Genomic DNA, 23,748 nt, shown 5'->3' with positions numbered 1-23,748 from the left:
AAAAGGAAAAAAACATTGGGTTACTCTTCATTCTTAGTCTTGTGGATTAGATGGCGTTCTGGATGTTTTATAATAGGTCACAGATTCTTACACAGTGAAATCAATGAATGATATATGAAGATGATGATACGTATAAAGCAATTGTTCGTGCTATAAGAGCCAGGTTTGGATATCATGTCGCTGAACTGGAATCAAAGTCTGTAATCGATCGTCACTTACGGCTGCTTAATACCGTTTAAATTCAGAGGCATCGCTACCATCCCAATAAATCAAATGCGCCAACGCCGTCGCTTATGCATTCTTCTTTCGATGCGAAAACTGAAAACAGAGACAGTAGGAATCATTGATTTCCTCTGTATTGGTTCATGAACTGCATCGCCTGTTCCATTGGATAGCCAATGAATACAGGCCCCGTGAAAATCATCTGCGGTCCGTTGTTTGTCCCCTTGATCATATCAGGGTTAATAAAAGCAGGTTGAGGTGGTGCTGTATGTTGATGGGGAGGTGGTGGAGGAGGGCCACCGTCGTCCTTGGTGGGCGAGAGGGATCCGGGATGTTCTTGTCCTTGGTGTGAGATGTGTACCGATGATGCATCATGGTTCGAGGGCATAGATATGCCCATAGCTGCCAACTTTGTATGGTCGAACGGACATTTGCCAGGTGTCTTTTTGGTGGATTCTTGGGCGCTAGGTGTGGTTTGAGCTGAGACTGGCATACAAACTGGCGCCGGTGGTGGTGATAGAGGCTGCTGGTCATCGTCTTGGCCTGAAAGCTCAAAGACTGGAATCGATATTCCCCACGGTCTACTAGGGGACTCTCCTACTCGTACTTCCTTGAGCGGTCGGTCGAAGTGGCTTTGCCGGTCCCCATCCTCCTGAGTTGGCACCTGAGTGTGGTCGGGATCCGAGTTTACGCTAACAGCCTGTGCCCAGTTCTCAACCCTCTCGTTAGAAGGCTGGGCGACATCACTTGGTCGATTCGGATCGTCCTCCGCTTCAGGTAGCATGGGTGCATGCAACTGGCCCAAGCCCTCAATCATGCTCACGATATCGCCATATTTAGAATCTATCTTCTTCTGATCTTCGTCACGCTGGTACCGGCGGAGGCAAACTTCATGGCTGCGAGGGAGTTCATGCTTATGCGTCTCGACATAGTGTGCGATCTCCTCTGGAGAGTGCTTATCCATGTAGCGAATGGGACACTTGATGGCCGATGAGACATTTGTGCGAGCTTGCTGAGATGTAGATTCTTCGTACATGGCTGCGCAGATGGGGTCCGCCGAGTGGTGCGGAGTGGTGTCCTGCGCATCATCATCGGGGGCCCCAGAGCCGCTGGCCGTGGCGGGCTTGGAGAACGGGCATTGAAGATGGCCCTTCTTTCCTTGGACCGTGAAGTCTTGTTCTAGCGCGGTCGACATGGAGGTGGCTACGTGGGAAGGTTGCGACTCAGTCTCGCGGCTAGAGGCAGTGGTTTTACTCGCTTCGCCTAGCGAGGCAAGCTGATTAGCTACTCGACGTCCGTCACGGATGACGAGGGCAAGCTGATGTTGGGAGCCGGAGCTGTACGAGCTTGGCAGAGGTAGAGGAACAGGCAATGAATTATCAAGAGGTGTATTTGGAGGTATCTGGAGCTTAGCCAGGGTATCGGCTATTTCAGGCGCGGCCGGAGCATATTTGTCAGCCAGATATTGGAACTGATTTTGGTTTCGAGTTAGCGACGAATCCATGATGAGTTTTTTTTGAGGTGAAAAGTAAACAAAGATAGTGTCATATATCAGAAAATAAAGGTTGTCAATCTCGGCATCAGGTTCATTCAGCCTGATGCTCTTGATCTAGAGCTAAGATAATCATCATATTGACTTGGGAGGGGGGAATGCTCGACAGCTCCGCTCCGGTATCGCCGAGACGATGTTTGGAGCTTGCGCGGCCAAGGGAGAGAGAAAAGGGAAAAGCCGGGTTGTGTTGCAGTCTCGAGGACCACTGGGAAAATATGCAGTTGTTTTTCTTACCTGTTCATGAGCAAAGCGTAACTTGTGCTCCAAGACAGTCTTCCGATCTGTCAAGGTCTGAACTTCATCAGCAAGGGCGTTGAAAGCATCTGCCAACGTATGCGCAAGATGAAGATATGCCATGCCCTTGGCTGTGAGTTGTTATGAGAAGGAAGAAAGGAAAAGAAAGTAAATAAAAAGAGGAAGGGAGCCAATATTTATTGGAAGAGAAGGAAAACGGAAGAGATTTGCGAGATCCAGAACGCAAAGCTGTTGCTGGAGCAAGGCAACATCAAAGTGGGGGGACAGCGAAAATCGGATAATGATTGGTCTAATCTGGTCCTTTATGCTATTAGTGGATGTGGTAGGTGGGTATGCAGCTAAAAGTTAGGGTCCGTTTAGAGGAGTCCGCTGGCTTTATGAGCTGGGGCTACTTACTGAGGTACGATGGAGTTGGTTGATTTTTAGCCGCAAATCGACTTGGATCTCAAAGAATATGAGCCGCACTTGGTTCGGGATAAGACATGATTATGCGGCTTTGACAGAATGTAGCACATACTGGAACTTTCAAGACATCACTTACAAATTCTGGAACATGCAGCTTAATCATGACTTGATGTCTCAGAAAGGTAGTCTTGAAAGGTTCTGTGGGTCTAAGGACACAAGCCGAGGCATGAGCTTACCCTGTATTATCAAGCTTGATTCATTCTGTAGCAGGTAGTTTGAAGTAAACCATATATATCTATTATTTGACACGTTTTGGAGCATGTAATGGAGAGAGAACTGAAAGGGAATATCCAGTATGTGCACAGTCAGTTTTCATGGTCTTGCGCCTGCGATTCTGGGTGATATGCATGCTTATTCCGGTGTTGATACGACAAGACTTCTAATACCAATGGACAATTTGCATGTTTGAGTAGAACTCGTCGTGTCAATTTTAGGCATATTTTTCAGGAGCATAGGAGAAAAGCTGATTGCCATCCGTTTACCTAACCCCCCTATAATTACCTATACTGAATCGTCTGTTTTGCTGTTGGGTTCCACGGTAGCAACGGGCAAGTGCTCGGTTGATAAGAACAGCATGTGTCTACACCTATCAACCCCGCCATCACTCTGTGCCAATTCTATCATCAGCATCATCTTTCTTCATTCTCACCGACATCATGTCTACACCCGAAATCTTATCTATCCCTTCTGCGGAGATCATTAGTAGCAGATCTCACATCGTGCCAGGACAATTGCACGTCACGGAGTTCTTCTTCAAAGTTCCTCTCGACTATACTGATACTGAAAGCGGTATATGCACCAAGCTCTTTGCTCGCCGAGTCAGAAAGCATGATGTTCCCATCTTCCCATCCGATGACGATGATAAAGATAAAAAGTCCAAGTACGAACATGGAGAGGCTCCCAAACCATATATGGTCTATTTAGAGGGCGGCCCTGGCTTTGGCAATCGTGAGCCACAGGACCATCCCCTTACCAGTCACGCTTTATCCAGGGGCTACCAGCTGCTTCTGCTCGATCATCGTGGTGTCGGGCTGAGTTCACCAGTCTCTGCTGAGGTCCTCAAACAGTTTTCCCCAGATGTTAAAGCGCGTGCCAAGTTCCTCGGCCTTATGCGTCAAGACAACACAGTTCGTGACTGTGAGGCTGTCCGCAAGTGCCTTACTTCCTCGTGGCCTGCTTCCAAGCAGGCATGGTCCATTTTCGGACAATCGTATGGAGGATTTGTTTCTTTATCCTACCTTTCGATGCATCCAGAGGGCCTGCGCGAAGTCTTTCTCACTGGTGGCCTGGCCCCCGTGGGCAAGGAGCCTGATGCAGTGTATGAGGCTACTTTTCGCAGGGTCGTGGAACGTAACGAGCAGTACTATGAGAAATTCCCAGAAGATATAGAAAATGTCCGTCAAATTGCTGGTTTTATTGAAAGTCAAGGAGGGAAAATCCCACTACCTTCAGGAGGTGTCCTTACAGTCCCCCGTCTCTTGACTATGGGCATCTCCTTTGGAGGACACGGAGGCTTCGATTCAGTCCACTCCACAATTTTGACATTGAAAACCTCTCTGGACTTTTTCGGTTTCTTTACCAGGGCATCTCTAGCACCGCTAGAGGGCTGGACCCCATTTGATACAAACATAATTTATGCCATTCTCCACGAGGCCATCTATTGTGATGGTCCTGGCGTGGTATCGCGCTGGTCAGCAAACAGTGTTGGCAAATCTCTCGAAGCCTTTAGCTGGCTTAACAGCGATTTCTCTACTGCTTCGACTAGCGGACCCCTTTACTTTTCTGGTGAAATGATCTTTCCCTTTCACTTTGAGACATACCCAGAGCTCCAAATGCTTCGCGAGGAGGCTGAACTGATAGCCAATCGCGAGGATTGGCCTGCCCTGTACGATCAGGAGAAGCTTCGCAAGAATAATGTTCCCGTGTATGCTGCATCATACGTCGAGGACATGTATGTCGACTATGACTTTGCCAGAGACACAGCCAAGCTGATCAAGGGTACAAAGACCTTTGAGACGAACGTCATGTACCACTCAGCTTTGAGGGCAAAAGCAGATGAGGTTTTGCATCAGCTTTTTAGCCTGAGAGACGATGTTATTGATTAGATGGTATGTACGGCTGTACACAACTAGGACAAATACCTCTACCATGGATGAATAATGACTTGACGGACACGGAACTTATTCCTCTTCAGAATCATAGCCTCTGACGCCCCCACAGTTGCCTTCCTTTTATCGTGACCAAACTCTCCTTTTGATTTAAATTTAAAACATCAAACATACCACACCTAGTGGCGGCGGTTGGGTCGACTATGCGCAGGTGGACGTCGTCCTAGATGCTGCAGCTCGTCCTCATAGGCTGAAGTATGAGTGGCCTCCATCGAAGGCAGATCCGCCATTGGCTGAGAATGCCTCATCACCGTTTCTCTCAAGATAGTAGCAGCCAGCTCCGGATTGCTCACCAGGAACTCACTCGTTTCCTCAGGATAGCGCTTCCACAACAGTGGTTGCAGAAAGCCTACACGTGCCATCACCATTTTGAGCAGCTCATCCACCTCTGGAACGCTGCGATAGAGTTTCCTGCATAGATGCATCATATCCGGCTGTGCGGCATCCCAGCCTGCCGTCTCGAGCATATCGACACATGAGCGCATAACAGTCTTTCGGAAGTCATCCATGAGGAAGCGGTTGGCGCAGATGTAGACGTCGAGATGAAGCTCATATGCCAGAAACCACGTCCGTAGATCCTCACCCGTGATACGCTCAGGCAGTCCTTGCAGAGATGGAATTCCAGACATAGCAGCAGGAGGGAGCATGGCTCCAGGAGGCGGCATACCACGCCTGGGCCCTCGAACATAAGGTAAGGGCCCAGGGGTGTTGTTGACGTCGCGAGACCGATTGGCGCCGCACTGCCAGCACCTCGTGAAATCACGCCTTGCAAGACACCGAGGGCAAGGACATCCAGGCCGGTGGTGGCCGGGCTGCTTATCCTGGACCTCATCAAGGCCGGCAGCTCTGGCTTGTCGTCGACGCCGACGCCGCCATGAAGAATTCGATGTTCCTGAGCTGGAACTGCTGCTTGATGAACTCGAATCTGAAGCTTCCGCTTGTTCTGAGGCTACCTCAACCGCTTTTCCTTTATCGATATCGGGCTCTACTTGTGAATGAGTAATTGAGCTTGGGAGGTAAAAACGAATCCTTTAACTCACCCAGTACACTCGCTGCCGGTCTAATAGGTTCAAAAGTGCCTTCGTACAAAAAGGCAACTAAGAAATGAAAGATTGCGGGATCCTCCTCGGGCAAGTCAATGATTTGTTCGCTGGCTTCCCTGAAATTCCCGCAAAGAGCCTTCTGAAACCAGCCGGCCTGAAGAAGGATATCTTTGTGGACCTAAAATCGACTGTCAGCTTCGTGAATCTTGAGCTGGTGACCTTTACCTACGTAGAATGTTTGGATATTATTTATAGGACCGACCCGTATTGGTATAGGCGGACAGGCATATCGTCCATCTGCGGAACTGACCCAGAGATCTTCTGTCGTGCTGGGAACTTTGCCTTCTGTCTCATCCTGGTAGTGTGTTTGTATCACGATGGGTGGAGGGACGCCCATAGCATCAGCTGGAGAGTGTGCTGTGATTGCTGAACCAGCAGACTCGGCATTTTCGGCCATAACAACTTTATTAGAACTGTCCGATTTATGGAAAGGAATCTATTGCAGGTGGGAATAAGGGTATCTCATGTGAGCGCGTGGGAAACGCGAAACGAGGCCTTGGAGATGTTCATCATACGAATTGTAGTCGGAGCAGGAAATAGGCAGACAGACAGGCATAGCATTGACTACACCACGCAGACCATTCCGTAGGTAGGTATTGGCTAGAAACAGCCAACGAACGGCATGTCAAACATGTGGGTGGACAATGGCTACCAATTGCAAGCTTCGGCCCCCCAACCTTTTGGCTCCCTTCCGTGCAGAATAAGCAAGGCGCAGACGACCTGCAGCGGTACAAGCGCTTGGCTGAGATAAGACATGGTCTCGCCGGTAACAGAAAAGTTGCCCGGTCTAAATCGTCAAAACTGACTTAGTAATTTCCTCTCTTCTCCCACCAGTGGCTAATTTTCTGACGACTCCCAAGTTAATTCCTTTATCAATTTTTTTTTTTTTGAAATGTCTTTGAAGTTTGATCACAGAATCGTCTGGTCAAGATTATTCATTTTTGTTATGAACTGATTCATCTCACGCAAGTCAGCCAGTTTGTTTCTCGCTGAACACCTAGAGTGAAGTGACATCCTAGGCACATAGATTGTTTTCCAAGGGACAAAAATGATAAACAAGAACAACTAAAAACTTAATATACACTTTTATTCCTTTTGTTTCTGCGTAAAGTGAATAGATGTCCAAGTCCCCCAAACACAATAGTTGTTTTCAACCATAAGAATATTATAGTGCTGAATCGCCTTGCAGGCCAGTTTAATAGAAGTGGTACAAAATGAGAGTATCTACGGTTACATAAATTTTGACACACATTAGCTATTCCGACCGAAAAGTAGAAAGCATAAGAAAACATCTTTCCATTTGGTGCAGTGCTTCCTATCTGGGAGAACCCGGTGTAAGTTCTCTCCAGAACACAATCAGGCCAGTCCTTCCTTTCGTTGCAAGGAGAGAACCAGCACATAACTGTTTACCTATCTGCATATAGCTGTTTAGACTGATAAAAACATCTCTTCCCGGGCCTCAGCTCATGCTTGCCCATTACTCCACTATGGAGAAGCAATCTCAAGAGACAGTGCCTCAACGACAGGTTTTGTTTGAAACTGGACGTCCTGTTTCCAGTGTTACATTCTCAGAATCATCTTGTCGGGCAGAACCATCGGGCGCTGGCTAATTGCCGACAGACCCGTATAGTTTGGCAAAACTTTGAGCATTTGCTTTTGCCTCTCAGCAAAAGAGAACAAGACTGGAGCTAGACAAGATGTCAGAAAGGTTAAGGTCTCTCGTAAGAAATTTCACCCATCACTTTCCACGCTTCCTTTCTTTCTTTCTTTCTTTCTTCCTTCCTTTCTTTTCTTTATAAGGGGGCCTTTGGCCAGTAGTGTATGTTCTATCTAGGTTCTGTAGTGTAGAAATAAACGACCCAAGAGACTGGGCCTCATTGCATAAATTAATTGATGAATTTCGTCTATTATGTTTGTAGCAGGCTTGTCTTCCATAAGTTCTATTTATTGGGAGATCTTATAGAAACCAGCTTCATTACGGTTCATCTATATAACCTCCCGATGCAGGTTACTCCTCGTCTATCTCCGCTTGCATTTGCACTTCTTTGAGAACAAATATTAGTATAACGAGCAAAAAAACAGGTGGTTTGACTTACTCCAGATCTTGCTTGCGGCGTCAGCTATGACCTTTGCCTTGACGAGTAACTTCTCTTCATATTTCTCGTTATCTTTCCCTTTGAGACGGATCTTATTTGGTTGTGCCTGGAGCAAATTAGTATTCTTTGGAACTGAAGGATTGGCTGTAGCTATGTTAGGATACTAACCTGCATCAATATGGGCAGCAGCTCTGTAGGATCTGCATTTGCGATTGTTGCTACTGTACGAAAACCGTTCTCCCAGAATACACGTCTGCGATATGTCAGAAACACTGGCTGTCATCAAAGTAGGGCGCACGTACGCTGTCCGGCTTTTTATGAAGGGAATCTTCGCCAAAGCTAGCAAGTCAGCTCTTGCACCAGCCACAAGTCGATCCGAAAAATGGTCAAGAGCCGCGGCCATCACTCTGCAAACATGTTAGCAACGCAACCGAGAAAATCCAAGGTGACGCACCCCCAGCTCATTTGTTCACAGAACTTGATCATTCCAGCAGCAAAACCTTGACAGGTCTGCGAAAGGTTTTGAACCATTCCACGAGGCACGTCATATTTGCGTGCTACAACATGAATGGGCACCTCATTGCAAAGATCACGTAACTGAAGAGCTAGATAGAAGCGTCGATGCACTCGGGCTATCTGCTTCTCTTCCTGTGTGGTTTCTCGAAGCGTGGCGCCTTGGGCCCTTGTTGAACATTAGTATAAATTTGACACAACTGCGAGCTGAACTTACAACTTGAGAATCGTCGTAGGCTTGATACCCAAGAGGCGCAAAACCCGCAAACCACTCTCATCCAAACCTTCCATTTCGTTTCGGAATACCTGCCAGTTTACCATGACACCAGACTCTTGGACAGGGGTGAATGTGTATAATATGTGCATTTCGCCATCCATGACAAACGCCTGGAGAGCTCGGCTGAGTTCATCATGGACAAACACACCATCATCCGGGTCGATGGCCGAGGCTACAATGGCCCTCCCCAATTGTGTCGCTGTGAACATCGACAAAGAATCCTGAGTGACGAAACCCATGGATTCTATTTCCTCTAAGCTCGAGGCTATGCATTTCTTGACAAACTGGGCGTCATGAGTATGGCTCAACAGCGATTTTGAGAAATAATCCGAGATGGCCTCATGGCTTGTTGCTAGACGTATGGATATGACCTCCAATAGAGCACTGAATCATGTTAGTCAAAGACATATATTAGTTCGGGCAAGGACTTGCCGTTGAATTCGTCGATTCTCAGTATTCAAGCAGCTCGCGACTGGGGGCAATTCGGCGTTCATGAGCTCCACAACCTGCTCGAGATCGTTCTCTCGACAACAAAGGTATGTTTCGCCAATGGGTGCCTTGCCTTGCCTTCCCGCACGCCCTCTCATTTGCCTAAGCATAGATGGACCAACAAAGTCCCTTCCCATTCGGCAATTGTGAAGAATCACTCTTCTTGCTGGCCTGTGTTTGTTAGCAGAGGTTTCAGTATCCGAAGGGACAGACTTGCAGATTAATACCAGCCGCCAGACTACAAGTGGCGACGCAAACGAGCAATGTTCCAGCATCGTAAGCCGCCGCGACGAGATCCCTCTCTTCAGTTGTTAATCCGGCCTATACTGTTAGAGGTGTTTGTAAGTTATACTCAAGACGACTCACGTCTGTTATGGTTAGCATTGGATTCGGACACTAGGGGCAGACTGTTTCGCTTACGGTGAAAGGCGACTCCATAAAGCACAGTCTCTTCCAACACCGGATCAAGTCCAGTGCTGAGACTGCGGAGCTCTCCCAATAGATCCATTCTTCTGTCCACAACATCAATCCTAAGTTCGTGCGGCGCAGGCATGGCTCGACTAATCCACCGTGCATCCGACTCGCACATACCACGGCTCCCAGCAAAGACAAGGGCTCCGAAGCCAGCAATAGCAGTCTCGCAAGCCAATGTCACTACAGCATTTAGCACCGGGTCACGCAGTTCCTTGTGAGTAGAAGGCTCGATTCGTCGGATAGGTTTCGTCTGTGCCTGTGTTTGTGTAGTCCGACTATTGAGTTGTGCTGCCGTCTTGATCAGACTGCTTGTAGACCCTGCGGGATAAATGTTGCCGTCATACACGAGATGCTCCTCAATGGGAACTGGTCGATACCGAGTTTCGTAACAGTGTCCATTGAGCCACTTAGCCATCATGTCCATGTTCTGCTTTTATGTCAGAGAGGCATGATTGAAGCTAGTGATTAGACTTACTGGGAGAGTAGCGCTCATGCCAACGATTTGCACCGGTTGTTCGAGGCTGAGCAATTTGGTCGCCATGAGCTCCAGCAAATACCCTCGGTGATCATCATCAATCATATGTAGCTCATCGAGCACAACCGCGCGAAGTTTAGAGATGGAACAATCGTCAATAGCCGTATTCACGAGTGCATTTGCCTTGGAATTGTTAACGGGGCCTCAGCAAAGAGATCATCTCAACCAACCTTCTCTAGTGTACATACACCAATGTCAAAGTCGGCCCAAGTCGCTCGAACTTTGCCACCCCCAAAGAAACCCACGACACGGACTGCATTTTCATCAGCCCGTCGACGCCAGATGCGCTTGTCATCATCGATAGCCGTATCAGGAGTAAAGCGTAACCCTTGTACCACATTACGAAGCCAGCGAACTTTCTCTTGAACCAATGCAACATATGGCAATACAAGAAGGGCCTTTGTCCCCTTTTCTTGTAATATTCTCTTGAGCATAAGCACTGGATGTGTCAGTCAAGCTCACATGATACCATTCTCGGTCTCACCATCAGCCACAAGGGATTTGCCACCACCGGTTGGAGCACAATATACAAGGTTTTTCTCCCCTGTTAGGAGTCCGGGCCCTTTGAGACACGATTTCTGCCATGGGTATATCTGTTTTATGCCAAGGGAAGCAAAATTATCAACCATTTGCCGTGGTAATTCATATGAAGGATGGCTTAAATCAAGCTCAGGATCACGAGAAGCAGTAGGAGTCGCAGCTATAGCTACTCTCTGAGAATATTCAGAGGGCCCGACTCGCTCATCTAGACGAACAATGCGGCTCGCCGAGATTCTGGTAGGAGCCGAGGGAAGGCTAGAGGCTCGTTGGAATTGAACCGTGGCACGAATCGCAGGCGGAGGTATTCTATGTTCATCCCCTGTAGTTGAAAAGCTCCTTTTGTGTCCAGCGATAGAAGTTGTAGCGAAAGTAGTCTTGTTCTCATGCGTTGTTTGGACACTGGTTGTGTGCATCAAACCTCGCATGCTCTTCATGGTAAAAAAAAAATGGAGAAAGACGACAAGATGAAGAAGAAAGAAATCGTATCCGTACAAAAATCCAATAAAGAAAGAAAGAAAAAACAGCAATTAAACCTCCAAGCCCATTACTCTTTGTTTGTAAAGTCAACACAAATTTAACGTGACTCGCGTGTCTCGACGTGTCAAGAAGAACAGGCAACAGACGCGATGTCACGTGTAACTTGAACGCGGGGGCCTGAAGGGTGTTCCTGACGATTGTGCCCCGCGACAAGATAAGGGGCGATGATTGGTCACTGAGCCCTGCACTGTTTCCCATCAACCGCCTACGGCAGGTGGCATAAACCTGACCTGCCTACCTTCCCTGCTGGGCCTGCCTCTTCCATTGAGTGTTCCTACGTTAGTGCCCCTGTTTCCGTTAATTCGCATCTACTATGTATAAACTTGAAATTATTTCCACCCCATTTAGGAGATACATACCTCTCCTTCGTCTATGAACTCAAGTCATTTGTTGACGATATATATTATCGGTCCTATTTTACTGTGGAAAATAACTGTAGTATCCTCTCAGAGAACTCTGATAGCATTGGGGCGCAGGTTCATTATTCGACAATTGTACTCTGCACATTCCCAGCCTGTCCATGACCTTGCATCTCGTGTGCGCCACTCCCTCTTTGGGGCCAGATTACTTACGGCTATACACGTGTACCATCGCTGCCCGCTACATCGCAAAAAGTCCGATATGATTTTGAGTGGACAAATATGTTGTTGAAACGTATTTAAAGATCGATTGATTTGATCGACATCAATCGCGTGTTATTTTTGGCGTATTTTTCATTCACCGAGTTATTGTGTTGTTTCGTATCGTCTGTTCCAAGTCTCGAGTGTCGTTGACCACCGTTCCCCTACAGTCGGGTCGGGTGTTTAGCCCCACGGCCCTTTCCAATCACTTATGTCCCAGCCCAGCCCAGTACGTTCTCTTTTTTTTCGGAGGGGCTACTAAGTTAATTGGCTTGGGGGTGTGCCTTGTCCGATCCGTCTATGGAATCTTGATTCGACGACCACTTGACAACACCGTGCAGCAGCAGCAACAACAGAATAAAGAGCAACATCAGCATCGCTTCCATCTACCTGCAGCCCCGAGGCCTTGGCTACCAACACTAACCCGGCTGTCATCTGCTTCTTAATCTTATTTGTTCTTTTCTTCTACCGCCGAATTTCATAATCTGCACTATAAAGGCCGAATACGTACTGTGCCACTCTAACGTCTTTTTTTCTTGCCTATCGCTAGATCGGCTGGCTCATTTCGCGCGACAGGTCGTGATTCAGACCAGACCATCACCGAGACATGTCTGTCGTTTCAATTTCGGCATGGCCTATTATCTGGGTATGGGTCAAACTTGGCCAGGCCTTCATGCGAGAAGCACAGGCTGCGGCACTGCAGCATCTTTCTACTATTTCATTCCAGGTGCATTGCATGGGAGCCTCACAAAGAACATGATACGTACCCCAACTTGTGGCTTTGGTCTGAGTGTGAGAAGAAAAAAGACAGCCACTTGTTCAGACAATCGGATATCCACTGGCATGTGTGGCCAAGACTAACTTTGATAAACAGGTCACAGACTCAAGGTGACAGGTTCTACTTGAGATTGCCGTAATTGATGCCAGCACTTGGTAAATTGTAATAGCAAGAATTGAGACATTTGAGACATTCACGTCCGATATGGTAAGCTGCTAAAGCAAACTCGACATGGGCCAGACGGGAAAAAGCCAGTCGAGTCCCAAACAAGGGGGGGCCTGAGCCCACCATCCGTCATTAAAATCATTTGCGTATCCAACTATGTCTGGTAAGTACTTATTCTGGTAGCAAACCAGGCTCGTCATTGCCAGGATAGGCCTGAGAAAGAACCCGAACAGAACAGCAAAGAGCCAAAGACACTGGCGTTCGTTTCTACCTCTCTCTTTTTCTCTCACACACTCCCGAGGTCAGATCCTTGTCAATCACAGTACGTACCTCGATGGATCCGCTGCAGGGCATCATCTCTGGGCAAGCAACCTTCTGTCCATCCAACCGGAGCCCCGGCCACGTTTGTGGAGCTGAGAAGGTTCACTACACCAGCAGCTCATCCTTAGCCCTATTGCCGACTCCCTCTCGTCAGCTCCCCCCAACTTTGAGGACCTCAACATCATCACCGCACATTCATTTTTTTTCCTGGTGCGAAATTGATGGGCCTAGGTCTAGCTGGGATTGCCGATGAGTGAAATATTTATAGTAGTGTTACTCTATTCGCCAGACTTGGTAGCAACTGACTGGTCTGCCTTTTGTGAGTGTTGGATAGCACCAACTTCGTAGTAATCTTTATCGACTATTTTAATACATTCTTAACCGATCAATTGTGTCAGCCCGGATATCTCAACGTCGCTGGCTCTATTGAGTCAAGACGTCATGATGGTGGAGAGTAGTTAGTCGCATCATCGAAGCAATAAAATGTGATAATTTGGGTCAAGGGGTCCATTGTCGACGGTGTTGTGCTGTCAATCGTGGTCAATCGTCGTTTTGCACTTTACTCCTTGTCGCGCAGCAGGGTTAATTATACTGGCCCCTTCTATGAACAAGATTATGTCCAATATGGAGGTACATATTCATGAGAACTTAAAGCCATAAACTTACTACAAGCAAGCTCCGAAAACACAGGTCAACAAACCTGTCGTGCTGGAAATGACGCGAGATATGAGATTCTGTGGCTACTGGTGCCTGCGATGACCCAAACCAAGAGAGAACTCCTGGTAGAGTGAGGTGAATGATAGTATATGTCACTGGCTTGACAATAGTTTATAAGCTAGACGCATACCGTTTACAGACACGCAGACAAAGGGAATAAGAGTACTATGCGGTGGGAATATATGCATCCACGTTAATAATCTTGTAGTTATATCATCATGGCCTCTAAGGTGTAAAAAGCGCGGCCTTAATACCCGGCGATGAGTCTAAACATTCGTGGGATTGAGTCGGCGGCGGGAAGGGAGGGTGCAAGGGTGTAGGAGATGCAACGGGAAATGCGGATGACTTGGCACCCCATGCTCTCTAATAAGCTCCATGCTCTTCCAAACTCACATTCTTGTGACAAACTCTTGTAACATCTCGCTTTTTGACAGTACGGTACAGAACTCTACCCGAAACCGAAACGCAACTTTCGCTCAACCAAATTATGAATATAAAGTTTCAACAGAATTCTGCAGGGTGATTTCCGAACCATGCCATGGTACGTAGGTATTACTAGAACGTCGATCTGGTCGTTGGTGAATGGTGAGCGGGTTGGTCATGCCTGAGACCGCATGGGACCACGATGTATAGGAGAGTCAAAAGGGCTGTCGAACAGAATTGAGCGAGAGAACACTAAAGTAAGGTAGAGAGTGCTCTGTAGAGTACGAGAGATACTGATGGGCAGAGATGTCCTCGAAAAGTCTGCACTTTATCTCCGGCAACAAGGGCAATGATGGCACAGACAAATCGAGGTGAGCAAAAATGAGACAAGGTTCCATCACTCATTCATCCATTTACGCATAGGTATACCGTCTACATCATTTGCCCGACTGTTTCTTAGTAGTTACCTGGGTAGCCACAAGCACACCTGGCTTACCTGCCTGCCTGCTCAAACTTGGATGCTTCTTACACCGATTCACGCGAGTCTGCATGTGTGGTCTCGGTAAGATCATTTATAGATATCTGCTTCCAATGTTCTTGATTTAAGCAGTTTTACACTGGTAGGAGAATACTTCTGCTTTGCCGACCCCAGCTTCGACAGTCTTGTAGGCCCTAAATTAGATTTTCCCACCAAAAAAGGTGACTTGACGTCTCGACCAGACCGAATCAAACCAATGCAATCTATTGTGACCCGGCTTCGTAGTGGTTCTGACTTCTCCCCCCCCCAGGTATGGCCTACTCTTCTCTTTGTGGGAGGACCCGTGGACCCATAGACACGCCTCAGAGTTGGGTTGAGATCCGTCGGCTCGTCAGTGCTGCGAGACCCAGATGGACCCCCGTGGAGACTTGAAGTAACGCTGATGACCAGGGTGCTGGATGTAGAAACTGTGTTGATATTTATCGTGCCTGGGGTGCAAGATAGGTTTTCTTGGGTGCTCATCAGCCGCCACCTGATTAGTGGCTACCTGCTCGCTACAAGCTCGGCTCTAAAACAACCCCTGCCGTGCACTATAATCAGAGTGGATGCATCGAACAGGCCAGGGCCGCCGCCTCGGGGTGCCAGTGCCAGGACGTTTCTTCTCCCAGCGCCTGGGAATCATGCCTCTTCCTCCTTCTTAACCTTACTTACTCCATTCTTCAGAGTAGTAAAATATCTATCTCGAGCTTGTAGCTCTATTCACTTTTCCACAGCCGGGACGGATTTGTTTCATCTCGAGCTATTTCCATCTCGTCTCTTATATCACTGTTAGAGCTCTATACCTTACACGCCTCGCACTCTTGCCCACCTAGGCTATTTCATCCTCGCAGCTTCCGCCATCAAGCCATCATCTCGGGCATGCCTTCATACGCGATTCACCACATCTCGTCGTTGCGCAAGTGATTCTCTGCTGGATGTCATGGCACAACAAAATGTGAGTTGAATCTCTATTCCCTTTAACGAAAACCTTCACTCTCTTCCTCCCCACTATACTTTTTTATGTTTATACCTTGGGGTCTCTCATTTCACCTTCTTTAATCTGTAAGGTTGTGGGCGCGATTGGACCTCTTTTCTAACACAAAACTCAGGACTCCAAAGTCTCAGACCCAGACGCTCAATCTGTTTCCGACCCAATGACTACTCAATCAGGTTTGGATAGCGCGGCCAAGGATGCCAGCGCAGATGCAGCTTCTGGGTACGGCACTCGTTCTCGCAACAGGAACGGCTCATCGCGTATCAACTATGCTGAGGATAGGGATATTGATGCCGACGTTTATGATTATTATCATGACAAAAAAGACGGTGACTCCAAAAAGACGTCCCGTCAGTCCAGCGCTGCTGTGAACAGCGATGCGCCTCGTGGCGGTGCCAGTTCGCGCAAGGCTGTCGTCGACGAGTCAAAGCCAGCGCAATCTGCAAATGCCCCCAAGGAGCAACAATCGGGCAGCTCAAACACTGCTTCCACCACGACACAGCCGCCGGCTGCTTCTTCCCAGCCTACACGGAAACGTAAGGTTGCAGGCACTTCAGCAGGTTCCACTAACCAAGCGACATCAACTACCAGCAACACAACAAAAAAAGCAACGACATCCGGAACAGCTGCCGGCATTTCGTGGCCCGAAACTAATATGTTGACTTTTGAAGACCGCAAAGGACAACCTGTTGATGGCAAGATGATAGCCGACGATGGCACTGTGTTAGAGCCAAATGGTAACGTCCTCAAAAAAAACAGTCCATCAGAAAATCAGATTGAGCGTAGCTAACCTGGCGATGCAGATCATGTGTACCTTGTCTGTGAGCCACCTGGGGAACCCTATTATTTGGGCCGCATCATGGAATTTCTTCATGTCCAGAATGACAACAGCAGGCCTGTGGAGGCAATCCGCATAAACTGGTACTACCGACCAAAAGATATTGGCCGAAAGTCCACAGACACACGCATGGTCTTTGCGACCATGCATTCTGACATTAGCCCGTTGACTGCGCTTCGCGGGAAATGTCAGATTCATCATAAAGCAGAAATACCAAACATGGATGCCTATCGCAAAACGTCCGACAGCTTTTGGTACGACAAGTTGTATGATCGGTATATCCAAAAGAATTACGACCTAATTCCGACGCGTTCCATTGTCAACGTTCCAGCCAACGTGAAAAAGGTGCTCGACGAACGCTGGAAGTACGTGCTAGTTGAACAGGGGCGTGGCAAGGAGCTCACTAGCGCCGTTAAGCTCTGCAAGAGATGCACAGGCTATTGCGCAAGGTACGTACCACATTTGACTTACACTGCCCCACGTCCCTGTCCCACCCACGTTCAGTGGCTGACTTGATTGGCGCACTTCAGCAACGACTCAGTTGACTGTGCCGTATGCCAAAACACATATCATATGAATTGTGTGAACCCGCCTCTATTGAAAAAGCCATCCAGAGGTTTTGCATGGTCATGCGCTGCCTGCAGTCGTGCACAGGAGCGAAAACTCGAGGCTCGCAATACTCCTAATGTGAATGATCCCACCCTGGATGCCGACGATGATGAGCCAATGGACGAAGAGGATGAGGAGATGCAGGGGGTCGACACCAGCCGCACGAGTCCGGAAGAAGGAGACCATGCTCCCCATGAAGGCACTGCAGAGCAGAAATACCAGGCCTCGCTCTGGCCTTACCGGTACCTGGGAATGCACTGCAAACCTGAGGATGCTCTCGACTATGACGACAGAATTCATCCTCGCGCAGCTACGAGAATTGGCCCAAGGAACCAAGCGACAGTTTTGCCATGGCCAGGACAACCGGTAGAATACGTCAAGCCGCTTGAGTTCAAGAAGAATGGCAAAAAGGACACCAAGTCAAAGGAAGCATTAGCTGCGATTGAAGCCGAAAAGATCTCACGGGTGAACCGACCAAAATGGGTACAGGACATGCCTCCTGGATATACAGTCCGAGGCGAGGATTACGACGAGAATGACCCTAATTGCACCGCAAAACCCATGTGGATACCACCTCCAGAAGACGTCATCAAAGAGAAGGAAATTAATCAATACATGGAAAAGGCCAGGGGAATGGCCAAAGATCTTGGTTTGCCAGAACGCTCAACGAATCTCCAGGATGTTGCTGCCGATACATTATTTCACACTGGATTTGACACGAAGCGTGCCCTCAAAGCTCTTCCCGAAAAGGACAAGGCAGAATTCAAAGAGCCGGAGTTGACACCAGCAGAACAAAAGAAATTCGAGGAAGCTGTTATTAAATACGGTTCTGAGCTTTATCTCGTAAGGAAGCATGTTAAATCTATGTACTACGGCATGGTAACCCGCTACTACTATGCTTGGAAGAAATCAGAACGCGGGATGCAGGTCCTAGAAAACATGGCTGGTCGAAAGGGAAAGAAAGAGGCGAAACGAGCAGAAGCCGCCGCCAACAAGATGGCTGACGACGTTGCAGACAACGACGACGACTCTGCCTTTGATACCGAGAAGGCGAACCAGAAAAAGCGAGGATTTGTGTGTCAATTCTGTTCGACAACTTCATCCAGGCAATGGAGACGAGCCCCGAACCCTATGTCTGGTGTTGTCAACGACGGTGGCTCTAAAAATTCGAACAAGGACAAAGGCCAGGAACGGGTGGTCGCACTGTGCCGCCGATGCGCCGAACTTTGGCGACGTTATGCTATTCGATGGGAGGACATGGAAGAAGTGGCCAAGAAGGTGGCACAGTCAGGTGGCCGAGCTTGGAAGCGCAAGCAAGACGAAGAACTTCTCAAGGAACTGCAAGCCGCAAAGGAGATGGGCATGATGACGCCAGAACGTGCGCCAACCCCTTCAGCGACGCCAGCAGCTGTTCTCAGCACACAAGAACCGCCACGGAAGAAGCTCAAGAGTGTACCCTTGGATAAAGACGCAGACAACGGCCACTCTGATACTGCCAGCATAGCCGGCTCTACTGCATCTAAAAAGAAGGACAAGAGTGTGGAAAGAGTCGCAGTTCCTGAGATGCCAAAGCCTCGGGTTCTACCTTGTGCAGTCTGTGGTAAATTGGAACCCCAAGGAGATCAGCACCTGTCATGTCGAGAATGCCGCTTGACAGTACATCGCAACTGCTACGGTGTCATGGACAATCGAAGTCCCGAAAAATGGACATGCGACATGTGTTTGAACGATAAGAACCCTCAGGTCTCGATTCGTTACAAATGCGTTCTGTGTCCTCACGAGTACACAGAACATGATTTCGTGGAACAACCAAAACTGACACATCACAAAAAGAAAATGTCAGAGAAAGACCGCGAGAGAGAACGTTTGGAGGTCCAGCAAGCTCGAAAAGCTGCCGACTTTTACCGCAAGAAGCAGGAGGACATGAACCGACCAGTCAACCCTCGGGAGCCACTAAAGAGAACTGCTGACAACAATTGGGTTCATGTTACTTGCGCTGTTTGGACCCCAGAAGTCAAGTTTGGCAACGCCAAGGCATTGGAGCCCTCAGAGGGAATCCCTTCAATCCCTAGAGCCCGATACAATGAGACTTGTAAAGTCTGCGACAAGATTGAAGGTGCCTGTGTCTCTTGTCATCAGTGTCGCACCCCGCGTAAGTTTTTGTGCCAGGATGGCTGTATCTGGATTTGCTAACCAGGATCATAGTACATGTGGAATGCGCACGACAACAGGGCCATATTCTTGGGTTCGAAATTTCACCTGTGAAAGGCTCTCGGAGAGACCAGGTCAACGTTGTAACCGTCAACGGAGAGAGTGGCACCATGTCAGCGACCGTGTGGTGCAAGGAACATGCCCCTACCAAGACTACTGTTCATCACATGCACGACACTGTGGACGACTCGGGACTTAACGCTCTGCAACTCTATGTTCAAAATTTCAAGCAAGCCGACCTCACTTTGACAGGCACCGCTCGCAAGGCCAACCTTATGGCGAATGCAGCCAAACTGACCGGTACAGCGGCTCAGCCTGGTCTACGAAGATCTTCAACAACTACTCTGCCTACAAACCACCAACGTAACGGCGAGACGGGAGACGCTGCCTCGGATCCCAGACAACCAGGAGGAAAGGTTTGCATTACTTGTGGTGTCGATGTCAGCCCGAAATGGTACCCGATTGATAATTCACAAGAACGCGAACTCACCAATGGCCACTACGGCACACTTGGAAGCGAGGCACAAAAATTTGTGGAACAAAGGCGTTTTCAGTGTCACAAGTGTCGCAAAGCCCAACCGACTGCGAAAGCGCACCCGTCACGACCATCGCCTGCCATGCCAGACGGCGGTCCGCTGCCCCTGGCTCACGAAGCAACTATATCAGCCACTGCGGCACCCCCTCTACGTAGTCCGCCACAGATGATTGCTCATCGTGAAGCGCATGCTGCCGCTTATGCCTGGCCAGCTCATGGTCATCCCCAGTCAGGACCTCCAGCAATGCAAGCGCCTGCGCTTGTCGCTGATCATGCCCTTGGAGCTCGGCCACCAGCTCCTCATGCCTATGCAGCGCCACCACCTCATCGACCGGCATACAGTGATTGGGGCCGACCTGCAAGCCAGCAGAGCTCGCCTCCTCCTCGACATGTAAATGGAGGGCCCCCTCCCCCGCCTATTCATAATGCATCGCCGATGTCGAATTTGTCTTCCCTGCGACCACCGCCTGTAGTCGGGCCTGCACCGCCTGCACCACCACCTGCGAGCCATCACGGGAGCCACCCTTCATCGCCGTACACTAATGGATTACCTCTATCTCCTCGGCAACTCAACGGACCGGCACCTCCATCACGATACGCTCATCCCTATCAACACCATGGGCGACCTAGCCCTCCAGCACACCTTCCACCACCGAGCTTGGCGAGTAGAGCGCCGCCTCCTCCCCCGCCAATCAGAGATGGATACCCTCGTGATATGCAACTACAAAGACCCCCATACCCTGCTCGTACTCCTCAAACGAGCCCGCCTGGCTCTCGAAACGAACCCCCACCTCCCCAGAATCGACCAGCAAGCGGAGCAAGTGCTAGCCCTTCGCTACGAAACCTCTTGTCGTAGTTTGATGGACAGAACAACATAGAAACCTGCCGTTGGCAAACTCGAATCAAGGGGTGACTATGGGCAGTGACTATGGGGCAGTTACAAGGCGAATGGCTAAGGACAATTTCACCCATATACGACTTTGATGCGCGCAACCCAGTATACTTATATACATTCCTCAGTGAGGGCACGATTGTTTTTGGAAGTTGGTTGTGATGAGATTGATTGATTGTCAAGGGGCTCGATTGCATTGGGGTTAGCGACTTGGGTATTGGAATGAGGTACAGATGGAAGGAAGCCGTCTTTGTTAGAGTATTATTATTGTAAAAAGCACTGGGAAGTATAGTGCTGGATCCTTTTAGCTTATTATAGATAAAATCAAGAAATGCCAGTTATGATAATTATACGTGTGTTCTTCCAGATCTTGTTTGGGATCTCTTGTGTACTAGTTTCCCCAAGACTTTTGATTTCTCGTTTCCATGCCAGGTTGTCTTTGACTTTATCCACTATCACAAACTAAATGGGAAATTACATAGATATCGAGTATGAGCCAATCAAAAGATTGGCCCGTTTCTCTAACCGCTGCTGAATCTAACTGGTTTCAGCTAGCGATCTATCGAACTCCACTCTGGGAACTCAGTCAAAGTGTACGTCCAGACGTCCCCAAGTCCCTAATAAACCTCAGGGTCTACCCTTTGACGACAAATGCGTTACAGATTAATTAGTTAAACTTGATAATTCAAATTGCACTCGAGTATTGAGGTCATACCAACGATAAATCTATCAGTCATAATCGAGAATCAAAGTCTCGAGTCGCAAGTCAAGGATCACACCCTCACATCTTAAACATGACGTCCCGTTACAGTGGAGGCGACCAAGGCAGGTACGTACAGTACCCAAGTCGTGGCGTTTCAGGGCTGAGGTGGCTCAGACTAGAACCTCACTCACCTCAGTTCAACATCAGCCAGAGTAGCATCTCGACATTCAATCTCTCCCCTCCCTTCTTAGACACTGCATCATTCTTTTTTAAGCTGCTTTTATAGCGTTGGATTAGCGAAAAACGCACTGCGAGCTGATCGCACTATCATCAACTGTGTCGTCATTCAACCAATTGCGACCGTGATACCAACCAACATCTTCAACCACACTTGTCCCTCCGATCCATATCATCTCTACATAGCGAAATTCTTTCTTCATTTTTTCGCATAACTGATCTTCCATTATCCACAGACCCTATCTTGGAAGTTAGGGAACGATTGACCACGAGCCGAGGAGACACAAAGTTCCACGAGCTACTACACATCTGCCACTATTCATCATGGCGCAAGTCCTCCTCGACCTCTTTTACTCCTTCGGGAACTGCCTCAACTGCTTCCCCGGGAACCCGAACCTGAAAATCAACAACCGAAGCTTCAAGATCCTAAGACTTCTCGGAGAAGTAAGTCACTGACCCCAGGTCTTCCGGATCACCCGTCACTGACAGGCGCTAGGGCGGTTTCTCATACGTCTACCTCGTCGAAGACACCTCTACCCATGAGCTTTTCGCCCTCAAGAAGATCCGATGTCCTTTCGGCGCCGAATCAGTCCAGCAGGCCATGCGCGAGGTCGACGCCTACCGCCTCTTCTCCCACGTCCCGACCATCATCTCCGCCATTGACCACTCGGTTGCGACCGAGCGCGGTGCCGACGAGTCTACGAAAACCGTCTACGTCCTCCTACCGTACTACAAGCGCGGAAATCTACAGGACATGATCAATGCGAACTTGGTCAACCACGATCGCTTCCCCGAGCGCCGCCTGATGCTACTCTTCCTTGGGGTGTGCAAGGCTCTCCGCGCCATGCATGATTACAAGCCTGCCGTAGAGCGCATGAACATGGGGCGAGAAGAGGATGAGTTGAACAATGGCGAAAGAAATAACACAAGAGGCAAGCGAACTGAGGAAGAAGAGGAGGGTGAGCAAGAGCGAGGTCTGCTGGAAGGCGAAAGCCAAGTCAACGGTGGCAGGTCAATTCAGCATTATGCCCACCGAGATATCAAACCAGGTAAACACTTTCCCACGCTAATCTACTCCTTTCAAACGCTAACGCAGCGTCAGGTAACATCATGATTGATGACTCTGGATCAACCCCGATTCTTATGGATCTCGGATCCGTTGCGCCCTCGCCTATTCCCGTGACATCACAATCTCTCGCCCTCCAGATCCAGGACACAGCCGCCGAGCACTCAACAATGCCTTACCGTGCTCCTGAGCTTTTTGATGTCCAGACCGGCATGGTGATTGACACAAAGGTTGACATCTGGTCGATGGGCTGTACACTCTATGCCTGCCTCGTTGGCAAGTCACCCTTTGAGATGCGCTCAGACGAGACTGGTGGTACTCTATCGCTGTGTGTCCTTGGTGGTGACTGGCGTTTCCCCGACGAGGGCCCTGCTGGTGTCAAACGGAACAATAGTATGCGCCCGCAGCAGGGACAGCAGCAGCAGCAGCAAGCACCTACTGTCGAGATCAGCGAACCCATTCGCGAAGTCGTCAGGAAGTGTCTTAGCGTCGAGCCTGCGGAGCGGCCTGACATTAACGAACTCATCCAAATGGTTCAGACAGTCATTGAGGAGCTGCCCGATGATTCTAATTAGGTGCTACATGTGTGCGGGTGTGTGTAATTTTCAAGTTACTGTACGACAGAGCGGCGAGTTATGGATACCAGGAAAGATATCTCCTTGTTGATCTTCTACGGGCTAAGGATGCATTCGCCTTGGCCTAGATGTTTATAGCTATCAATTCACATGAAGGAGGTGGCGTTTTAGGAATCGCAAATAGAGCCATTTATTGGTAATCGACTAAGTTCTTGTTTCATAGTCATGCTGCCCTCGGTTACTGCACCAATCGTGCTACTACCGATGCCCCGTCGGGTGGAATCCTCTGGTAACCCACAAAGTCTCATTCTGTTTAATCCA

The 23,748-nt window shown here is 48.8% G+C and overlaps 6 protein-coding genes across 6 annotated transcripts; 3 read left to right on the top strand and 3 right to left on the bottom strand.

Moving 5' to 3' along the window:
* Positions 1-340: 340 nt before the first annotated feature.
* Positions 341-2,131, bottom strand: FPOAC1_010577 (uncharacterized protein; the record flags this gene model as incomplete). Its single annotated transcript, XM_044854966.1, has 2 exons — positions 341-1,693; positions 2,009-2,131. 2 exons carry the CDS (start codon positions 2,129-2,131, stop codon positions 341-343), a joined length of 1,476 nt encoding a protein of 491 aa, XP_044702279.1.
* Positions 2,132-3,150: 1,019 nt separating this feature from the next.
* On the top strand, positions 3,151-4,599 carry FPOAC1_010576 (uncharacterized protein; the record flags this gene model as incomplete). Its single annotated transcript, XM_044854965.1, has 1 exon — positions 3,151-4,599. One exon carries the CDS (start codon positions 3,151-3,153, stop codon positions 4,597-4,599), a length of 1,449 nt encoding a protein of 482 aa, XP_044702278.1.
* Positions 4,600-4,781: 182 nt separating this feature from the next.
* Positions 4,782-6,162, bottom strand: FPOAC1_010575 (uncharacterized protein; the record flags this gene model as incomplete). Its single annotated transcript, XM_044854964.1, has 3 exons — positions 4,782-5,647; positions 5,703-5,883; positions 5,935-6,162. 3 exons carry the CDS (start codon positions 6,160-6,162, stop codon positions 4,782-4,784), a joined length of 1,275 nt encoding a protein of 424 aa, XP_044702277.1.
* Positions 6,163-7,773: 1,611 nt separating this feature from the next.
* On the bottom strand, positions 7,774-11,123 carry FPOAC1_010574 (uncharacterized protein; the record flags this gene model as incomplete). The annotated part of the gene is made up of 12 exons (XM_044854963.1): positions 7,774-7,808; positions 7,862-7,967; positions 8,030-8,114; positions 8,164-8,268; positions 8,316-8,543; positions 8,592-9,035; positions 9,299-9,311; positions 9,368-9,442; positions 9,507-10,041; positions 10,090-10,272; positions 10,320-10,588; positions 10,634-11,123. 12 exons carry the CDS (start codon positions 11,121-11,123, stop codon positions 7,774-7,776), a joined length of 2,568 nt encoding a protein of 855 aa, XP_044702276.1.
* Positions 11,124-14,984: 3,861 nt separating this feature from the next.
* On the top strand, positions 14,985-20,810 carry FPOAC1_010573 (uncharacterized protein; the record flags this gene model as incomplete). The annotated part of the gene is made up of 6 exons (XM_044854962.1): positions 14,985-15,038; positions 15,561-15,722; positions 15,877-16,498; positions 16,565-17,048; positions 17,130-19,360; positions 19,414-20,810. 6 exons carry the CDS (start codon positions 14,985-14,987, stop codon positions 20,808-20,810), a joined length of 4,950 nt encoding a protein of 1,649 aa, XP_044702275.1.
* A 1,300-nt stretch (positions 20,811-22,110) lies between these two features.
* FPOAC1_010572 (uncharacterized protein) lies at positions 22,111-23,427 on the top strand (the record flags this gene model as incomplete). Its single annotated transcript, XM_044854961.1, has 3 exons — positions 22,111-22,230; positions 22,283-22,835; positions 22,889-23,427. 3 exons carry the CDS (start codon positions 22,111-22,113, stop codon positions 23,425-23,427), a joined length of 1,212 nt encoding a protein of 403 aa, XP_044702274.1.
* Positions 23,428-23,748: the final 321 nt, after the last annotated feature.

This window comes from Fusarium poae, chromosome 4, assembly GCF_019609905.1.
Source record: "Fusarium poae strain DAOMC 252244 chromosome 4, whole genome shotgun sequence".
In the NCBI taxonomy this organism is placed as follows: domain Eukaryota; kingdom Fungi; phylum Ascomycota; class Sordariomycetes; order Hypocreales; family Nectriaceae; genus Fusarium; species Fusarium poae.
The sequence above is the reverse complement of the archived record's forward strand: the minus strand, read 5'-3'. Positions and strand labels throughout refer to the sequence as shown.